General features: G+C 37.0%; 1 protein-coding gene across 1 annotated transcript in view; it reads left to right on the top strand.

Moving 5' to 3' along the window:
* Window positions 1-9,787, top strand: part of hip1rb (huntingtin interacting protein 1 related b) — a 74,699-nt gene extending 64,912 nt beyond the window's left edge. Inside the window, exons 31-32 of the mRNA XM_079419093.1 lie at window positions 3,734-3,967; window positions 7,419-9,787. Coding sequence (XP_079275219.1) covers window positions 3,734-3,967; window positions 7,419-7,427 — 243 coding nt within the window. The 3' untranslated portion in view covers window positions 7,428-9,787. The remainder of the gene's footprint in view (window positions 1-3,733; window positions 3,968-7,418) is intronic.
* The last annotated feature ends 282 nt before the right edge of the window (window positions 9,788-10,069 follow it).

Consider the following 10,069-nt stretch of genomic DNA (forward strand, 5'->3'; position numbering starts at 1 on the left):
CACTGAGACGTGGTGTGACTCTGGCTGGAGCACTGAGACGTGGTGTGACTCTGGCTGGAGCACTGAGACGTGGTGTGACTCTGGCTGGAGCACTGAGACGTGGTGTGACTCTGGCAGATCAGCGATGATGTGAGCAGACTCTGGCTTGACAGCGATGACGTGAAGGGGTGTTGTTGTTACCGCCATTTCGCGAGTGAGTGCGGTGCCGCGTTCCTCCGCGACACCCACAGTGAGCCCACACACAGCAAAGCATAATCCATGAACTGACTAAGAGATGAACGGGGACCCTCGCGGATTAACTGAGCCTTGAGCGGCTGATTAATGCCCTCACAAAAAAAATCTATGAGTGCGTAGTCCGGCAGATCAGAAAAATAGGCGAGGTCTAAATACCCCTGAATATAATCCTTGAGCGGTCGCGAGCCCTGCTCGAGGGTTAATAACAGTCGTGCAGAGTCCATACCTGGCCAATGTCCTCTTGAAAAGCCGCTGGATCCTTGTGTGGCCGAGTATTCTGTCACGGGGCTGACGAGATGTGAGACGTGCGGATCCATATGCAAAGCTTTATTATAAAACATGGTCAGTAAACAGGCAGGGTCAGACAGTGGCAAACAGGTATGGCAAGGGCAAGACAAAGCAATCCGTGGAACAAGCGTGGGTCGACGATCAGCGAACAGTATCCAAAGGGCAAGGCAGAGAGATAATCCAAAAGCGAGAGCAAAAGTCCAAACTGGGAGCGAACAGAGTCCAAACGGCAGAGGCTAAGGGTAAATCCAGTAAACACGGGCAGGGTCAGACACGGCAGGAAAACAAGGCAAGACTATGACTATGTAAAGTTGCTATCGCTAGGTGAGTGATAAATGCTAACAATACTCGGCCCTGAGCAAGAGCAAGTCCCAGACTTAAATAGTGAGTGAGTGATTGGGAAATGATAATCAGGTGTGTGTGATATGTGAATGGTGACAGCTGTGATCTGTGCAATGGATTGTGGGAACTGTAGTCCAGTGTGCTGTGTAGTGTAAGAGTCAATGTGGTGAACGGGTGACCTCTGGTGGTGATTGTCTGGAAGAGCATGGACCAGATTCGTGACACACATATTGGGTAGAGCAGCTTGGACCAGTTGGACATTTTGGACCTGTTGAAGTTAATACATCAGGAGGAAATCCACCCAGTAATACATTATCAAGCAGAGGTGGGTAGAGTAGCCAAAAACTGTACTCAAGTAAAAGTACAAGTACTTGTATAAATTATTACTCAAGTAAAAGTAACAATTCTAATAGTTACTTGAGGAAGAGTAAAAAAGTATCCAATGAAAAATCTACTCAAGAAGCGAGTTACTAGTTACTTTGGATATACGCATATATGTATGTGTGTGTGTATATATATATAAATATATACAGTATATATACATTTTCTCACAGAAGTGAGTACATCCCTCACATTTTTGTAAATGGTTTATTATATCTTTTCATGTGACAACACTGAAGAAATTACACTTTGCTACAATGTAAAGTAGTGAGTGTACAGTTTGTATAACAGTGTAAATTTGCTATACCCTCAAAATAACTCAACACACAGCCATTAATGTCTAAACCGCTGATAACACCAAATTTAACACACCTGCTCCCCATTCACACCTGAGACCTTGTAACACTAACAAGTCACATGACACCGGGGAGAGTTTCTTTTATGGCCAGCGGGGACAGCAAATTTACACTGTTATACAAGCTGTACACTGTAGCAAAGTGTCATTTCTTCTGTGTTGTCACATGAAAAGATATAAAATATTTACAAAAATGTGAGGGCTGTACTCACTTCTGTGAGCTACTGTGTATATATGTATGTATGTATGTGTATATATATATATATTCCATGGTCTGTCTGAATACTGGATTCTGATTGGCTGGCAGGTATGCAGTATAACCGTTTAATGCACAGGTAAAACCAGGTAATATCTCACAACATCAAGCGCAGAGTATTTAACTGAGATCCCATCGCAACACATGTCAGCAGGAGACTAGACCAGTGGTCAGGTTGCATAATCTGCTTATTTTGGAATTGGATAAACCAATGCCGATTTCAGTCATTTATCATCCACCTAAACCAAATAAGGACTTTATTAACATGTTTTATGTTTTAGACTTTTTAGGGGGAATTATTGATGTGATTTTAATATACATGTGTGTTGCCCAGCTAATTTCTTTGCCAAATACTTTTTGAGCCTTATTGACTCTTTTGATTTGGTACAGTCTGTGAACATTCCTACTCATATGCATGGTCACACTCTTGATTTAGTGCTTTCACGCGGCCTGTCAGTATGTGATTTTGCAATAGATGACCATGCTATTTCTCATCACAAGCCTATTACATTCAAAGTCTCCACTAGTTTTAACATTATTAGATCTACTAAGGCTGTTTGATGGTCTCATACGATTTTGAGGGGGTTATATAATATCCAAACTTAAAATATGTAATTTCCATACCTAAAATGCACATTTTACAGTCACTGTTATGCAGATTGATCATAACCAAAGCTAAAAGGCTTCTTATCAGTGTCAATCCTTCACAAACCTTAACATCTACCACAGTTTATCATGGGTAGAATGCAAAATGTTCCAATGTTACGAGCATTTCAGTCAAACGTAATTTATGCAATATTTCAAACCTTTAACCCATGGGGGTAACTCAACCCATGGCAACAGTTGCCCAATTCCATGGGGAAAAAATTTATAAAATGCTGACTTATTTTAGGCCAGTCTCAAATTTTTCTTTTATGTTTAAAATTGAGAGAAAATTGTGTTTTACCAACTACAGAGCTTTCTGCTTAATAACAATATTTTCAAAGTGTTCCAACTGGATTTTAGGAAAAACCATTCCACAGAAACAGTACTGGTAAAGTACTGATATTTTACTGATTCTCCATTCTGGCAAGTCTGCTGTGTTGGTGCTGTTAGATCTAAGGGCGGCATTTGATGCAAGTGACTACTCTATAATTCTGATCTCTCCTTTGGAGCACTGGGTGGGTATTCTCTCAGATGGTTTCAATCCTATTTTAATAATAGAATGTTCCCTGTTAGTGTTGGTGAATTTACTTCAGATGCAGTTTCTCTTACGTCCGGTGTCCTTCAAGACTGTAGTCTCGCTCCAATTTTATTCTCCTTATGTGCTGTTAAAGGCTGATTTACAAATTGGAAAAGTAATGTGTTTTTATTTTCCTTTTCTGGGCAGATGAAGAAAACAATGCAGCATACGTAATTTCAGATGACAGGCATCACAGAGTTTACCAGTATTTTTGTCAACATAATAAGCTTAATAGTATAACTGATTGTTGGCTTTAAGCCAACATATTTATAATGAATAACATTAAAGTCCTTTGTTATGGCCATATGAGCGATTTCCTTGACGTAATTCCGACTGAAGCATATCATATATGATTCCCTTATTTAGGAACGATAGGAAAGCGGCTAATATTTTTCATTAAGTAATACCACTGTTTATAATGAACATTTCCTCTGCTTTTAAGAATCACCAGCTGCCACTGCTTGAAAGTGCTTCAAAAGTACTTGAATTTTACTCTTAAATATTTGTATGAACTGTATGAAACTCTTACACCCCAGTAGTTTGGCACATTTGTGAATGCTATTGTTGGAGAAGTTCCTGAAACCAAGCAGTAGTTCTGTGAGTAATCTTGATATAGTGCATATAATGTAACCTATGTTTTTATTTCCTCTCCCAGGTGAAGGTTCTAGAGCTTGAAAACATGTTGGATAATGAGCGTCTGCGTTTGGGTGAACTCAGGAAGAAACACTATGAGATAGCAGGTGTCCCTCTAGAGCAACTTGCTCAGGACAATGGTCTCAGAGCCTCTCCACATGTGACTGCTGCCCCGTCTTCTCCCAAACCATCTAAACCCACTCTAATGAAGAAACCAGCTCTTGCACAAAAACCCAACATCCTACCCAAAAGCACGGTAACACTTTTTTGGAAATGTTGCACTCTTTTCCATCTGTTTACAGTCACTTATTGACTTTGAAGTCTTTTCACATGTTACAGGGAGATGTCGCTGCTAACATGATTAGTATGTCTTTTATGGCTATAAGTGGAAAAAAAAATCAAATAGTAGCTTTATTTATTTTTAATAGTCATTTTGCAACAAAGCAAAGCCATGCATAGAATCATTACAGGCATTCTACTTTGTTTAATTTTCTATATACTTTTATGAAGGAGTTCCAAATGTGTTGGTCATTTATGGCTCGTTTCCACTGAGCGGTACAGTACGTTACGGTATGCAATTATGTCGGTTTCCATTGTCAGAAGTTGTGAATGGTACCAAAATAGCGAACCATACCGTATCACTTTTTTGGTACTCTTTCGTTGGGGTACCTAGCACAGCAAAGGGTACAAAAAGGGTGGAGCCAAACTCACTGCAGAAGTTGATTGGTTTAACAGAATTGTCACTTTTGCGTGATACAAGTGGATAAAGCTTCTCCTTCACTCGTTCCGTTCCGCTCTGCTGTGTTCTGCTTATTAGAGTCCGCAAACACACAAAAAAAATATAACAGTGTATTTGGACTTGTGAAACGTCATTGCCCAAAAACCCACGTAATTTTCAAAATATTACTGTAATTCTGTCATGAAATGGAGTTTTTCAGGCGAGAATGTAGTTGTTTAAAACTCAGATCTGTGGTTTATTTATAAATATATAGCGCCTATTTGAAAATTTGCTATGCCGATTTCAAATCTCCAGGCGATCACCGGGTGCTCCGTGCTCATGCATCCGCCTCGAGCAGCCTTACGCTCGGATAGTCCTTCTGACATTTGCCACTGGCTCTGATGTCTCTGTAGGGATTAAACGAGAATCGATTTGTTTTGTGCATATTTAACAGCCATTCGTGGTCTCGTTGAATTTATTAGTTGTTCCTGGTCATATCGTTTTGACTGAGCACAAAGTTTAACTTTATATTTATTTTGAACTTTACCATAGTAACTTACAGCGCTGACTTTGTAGCAAAGGTTTGACTGTGAATTGTTTGCTTTTGTCTTTATTTCCTCTTATATAAGCCTCTTATACTTTGTACTTATACTTTTATAATGGTTATTATTGTTCATTAAAACTGACATAAAAGAGGCAAAGTTGTGCTTATTGTCGTGCTTTATTGTCGATCGCTACTTTCCCGCATACACCATGCCTATCAAGTAAAGGGTACTGTTGGCAGTGGAAACGCAAGCCTGATCAGGGTTAACTGTACCGAATCGTACTGTACCGTACCGCTCAGTGGAAACGAGGCATTATTTGCATTACACTTCCAATCATAGAAGCGCATAGCTCACCATGTCAAAACATCTAAGACATTTTTTCTTTTTTTTAATTTCCAAAAATGTATTATCTGTGGAAAGTACGCTCTTGTTCTTGTTCTCTCTCACACACACAGTTTTGCCATTTATAAGCTTTATCGCTTCAAAAATATTAACTAGCCACTGCAGTATGTACCAATTAATAGCTTCTGTAGAGCTGATACTGCCCAACACTACAGGGGAGACACAGGTAATACCACACATAACACGCACACAAATTTGTTATTCCAAATTTTTTGTCTGACACACAAAACCAGTTAACAACAAGTCTTATCTTATAATCAGATAACAAAACTGGGTCACACTTTATATTAGGTGGCCTTAAAGGAACACTCCACTTTTTTGGAAATAGGCTCATTTTACAACTCCCCAAGAGTTAAACAGTTGAGTTTTACCGTTTTTGAATCCATTCAGCCGATCTCCGGGTCTGGCAGTAGCACTTTTAATTAACAGTGTTATTATGAATGTAGTTACAGAAATTAATTACAGATGTAACTACATATAGGTATTTTTAAAAATATAAGTACAGTGTAAAACCACTTATGTACACAATAAATGCATTGTGTCAAATGATTAATTTAAATGTAAGTACATAGTAGTTAAGGTCACTACTATCTAATATAAAGTGGGACCCAAAACTGAGAGGTTTACACAGAGGTAGCCATGAAATAGTGTGAACCAAGAGACAAAAAAAAAATATTATTTTAGCTGTGTATTATTTTAGCTGTGAATGTTTCAGTGCTCAGACTACTGTACTTCATTCCTACTTCACTTAGACTTCATCCGAACTTTGTCTGAACTGGATTCCATTCTGTACTTTGTCTGACCAGCACAAATTCAACAAGTGTTGTTATACCAAAGAAAAATAACTATGGAAAATTACTGCTTCACAACATTGCCCTGTGATGATAAAAACTGAAATGAAGCCATTCTCCTATCTTTACCTTGTGAACACAAATATCCCTTGAAACAACAGAAAAGTAAATGACATAAAAAGCACTACAAAAGGAAAATCATAAAAAATGTAATATAAAATGTTATTAAAATTATATGAATAAATGATTAAATAATAAGTAAATAATACAAATAAAGAAAGATACACAACACACATATATGGTCAAAAATGAATGCACACTCAATAAGTAATAGATATTTTCTATTTTTATTTTATTTTCTGTTATTGTGTATTTTTGGTCTGCCAAAAGACTTAAACAGTGGTAACTTGTGAAAAAAAAAAATTTATACATGTATTACGTAAGGAATAATTGACGACGGGCCGTTGAATTATTAGAAAAATAATGCACACCCGAGGTGGTGATGCGGCCACGACGCGAAGCGGAGTGGCCGTTACACCTCGGGTGTGCATTATTTTTCTAATAATTCAACGGTCCGGAGTCAATTATTCCGCTTATACTACGGTTGCCACACCTCAAGACATCGATCAGATTATATATTTCAAGGGATTCGTCCGGTTTTTCTACTTAAATCGCTATTGTGAGTAGGATTATTTCTTCCGCATCTCATCCAACGACTCTTTTGCTAGTTCCAAAACGTCATTTTAAAGCTGGCAATGGAGGCTTGAGCCGTTGATAGCAGACTAATGCAGTTAATAATGAAGTTATTAGAAAGAGAGCGAGAGAGACAGAGACACAGAAAGAGAAACAGAGAGAGAGAGAGAGAGAGAGAGCTTGTATGAATTAGGCTACCTCTGTGTGTCCCTCAACAGTGTTCTGAAGCACCGTCTCTAAACTGTAAGTCTGCTTTAAGATGCAGCGCTGTTATTACCTCGCTAGTGAGAAATGTCTGTCATGTTGTTGTTTTTGTTAGTCCTGTGTGCTGTATAGGTAACGTTAGCACTACTGTATGCTAATTTCCGTTATTACAGTTAACTATGCGAAGTGATATGGAACTGTAATGCGGTCAAGAGAGCTGCCTGGAACTACGTTCGCCGTGCGTTTCCCTGAAAATAATTGCACACCTCAGAACGTTCGTCAGCCAATCAGATTCAAGCATTCAACGGCCCCGTAGTATAATATCTAATAAAGCTTTCTGTTGTTTTCTTACAGTTGAGGTGAGCACATCTGGATGAAGATATTTGAAGACTTGCTGAATCTCAAAGCCTCATGGATCCAAAACTTTTGTTAAATCTTCCTATTATCTTTCTTTTTTCCACTTTCTATGTCTGCACACGCAAATGTTTTTTCCATATCTTCCATGTAAGGCCTTTGACTTTTTTCCATTTCAGAGTGCCTTAGAGGCTACAGATTATTTGTATCTTACATATAGAGCTATAGTACTGGGTGTTCATCATTTGTACATTTTCAAATAATTTAGTTTTTAAATTACAGATATTTTGTTTTATTTACATTACACATAGTACATAATAGGGCAGAATAATGAATAACATCTGGCTTAAAGGGATAATTCACCCAAAATAATGAAAATTCTAACATAAACATAAAAAAGTGCCTCTACCTACATTTTTGCAAATCTCCAAAAACGTATCTATACATTAGTGATGCGCGGATGGCGGTTATATCCACGGGCGCTGCGGATAATCCGCAGGTCGGGTAATAAAAAAATGCATTCTGATTATTTGCAGGTGAGTCGCGGGTGGATAAAATATAGCATTAATGATGCATGTATTAACTACATTTTTAAATATGAATGTGTTTTAAATGGGCTACAGAAATTGAATAAACTGTAAATTAACATATTAGAATTATTCAACAAAACATTATTTAGTCAAGAGCAGTGAGGGATTTTCTCTGTCTTTTGTTATTTGATTAACATTAATGACAGACGGCACAGCTTTATTAGGCTGCTGTCACAAGACCTATTTCACGGATCCAATACTAATACACATGCGTTTTCTTTTGCAACTGTTTACATTAACTTAAGGCAAAACCGACAGTTCTTATGAGGATACTCGCCAGGACTTGTGTGTATTTGGCCACTTCAGCGCAACAACGTGAAAATAATACATTTTTGTGACGATGCAACAATGACCGACTAGGCATTTGACAACTCTGTCAACTGTACCGAAACACGAGCTAAAGTCTTGTATCGCAGCGTGTAGCAGCTCTAGATGCACCGATGTGCAGAGAAGGTCAAAGAGAAAGGACGCGGTACAGCTGAATCGCTCACGCTGTTTTCAAATGACTGATTTGTCTGATGGTTTGTGTGGATTTGTTTACTCATCTAACCTACACGCTATATTGAATAAATGTTTTGCAGGAATTTCCCTCATATTAAAGTTGAAATCTGCGGGAATGAGTAATCCGAAATTCAGGACCTGATTAAACATAATTCTATTATACAGAGAATTGTGAAATAGATTGCCATGACTTTTCCAAAACTTTCTGGGTTTATTTGTTTTTCCAAAACTTTCCAGGCCTGGAAATTGCTGTTTTAAAAGTCCATGACTTTTCCAGGTTTGTCATGACTGTACAAATGATTGGGTGCGGTTATCTAAATCAGACAAAAATATAGGCGCAGGCGGGTGAATAATTTATTTGAAGCTGTGGATTCGGGTGACGTTTTAGCTCATCTGCGCATCACTACTATACATACAATTTGTTGTAGTTTCTAGCTGAAATGAACACTAGAGGCATTAAAACCAGTGATCAATAAAATGGATCAATAAAATATATTCATGCAGTTCTTTGCATAACACTATGTTACTACCTCAAAAACCCTTTTACAAGTAGTAATATAGTTAACAATTATATTTAGGTGAACTATCCCTTTAAGGTAAGAGATAATATTATTGTAATGGATTTTTTCCTTTGCATTCACAAACATTATTTTATGGGTAACACTTTACAATAAGGTTCATTAGTTAACAACATTAGTAAACATGAACTAAAAATGAACAATACTTCTACAGCATTTATTAATCTTAATGTTAATTTCAGCATTTAATAGTGCATTATTAAAATCACAAGTTGTGTTTGTTAACATTAGTTAATGCACTGTGAACTAACATGAATAAACACTGAACAACTGTATTTTCATTAACTAACATTAACAAAGATTAATAAATAGTGTAATAAATGCATTGTTCATTGTTTATGGTAGTTAATACATTAACTAATGTTAACAAATGACACCTCATTGTAAAGTGTTACCATTTTATGTGTGATTCTTATAAAATATATTTAAAATGTACTCCATTTTATGATAAACAAAAGGGTATTACTATGTTGGAAAATAATTCTGCAATGTTGTGCATATCTACCAAGTACTGTATAAGCAGAATATTTAATTGTGATGTTTTTCCTTTAAATTAGGGTCTTAAAAAAAATATTTAGCTTTTTTGGTCTGTCTTAAAATGTGTCAGTGTCTTTACGCATCAACATCTATATATTAATGACATATTTTAGTCATGTTTGACACTCCCTTGTGAAAATATAAAATGAACAATAAATATTTTAAAGAAAAATATTTGAAATGGTTAAATTAAAATGACATTTTTGATCATTTATGTACAACAGTATCCTCCACTAATATTGGCACCCTTGGTAAATAAGAGCAAAGGTGACTGTGAAAATAAATCTGCATCGTTTATTGTGATGGGGGCCAAGAACGAACATAATATTCCATCAAAAATAAAAAATGACAATGAAATCCACCGGAGCAGATCTAACATAAGTCCAATCTAACATAGTCCAAACAAACTCAACTCAAGAGAAAGAAAAAGAACTGAAATTAAACA

The sequence above is a fragment of the Barbus barbus genome, assembly GCF_936440315.1.
Source record: "Barbus barbus genome assembly, chromosome: 6".
Classification (NCBI taxonomy): domain Eukaryota; kingdom Metazoa; phylum Chordata; class Actinopteri; order Cypriniformes; family Cyprinidae; genus Barbus; species Barbus barbus.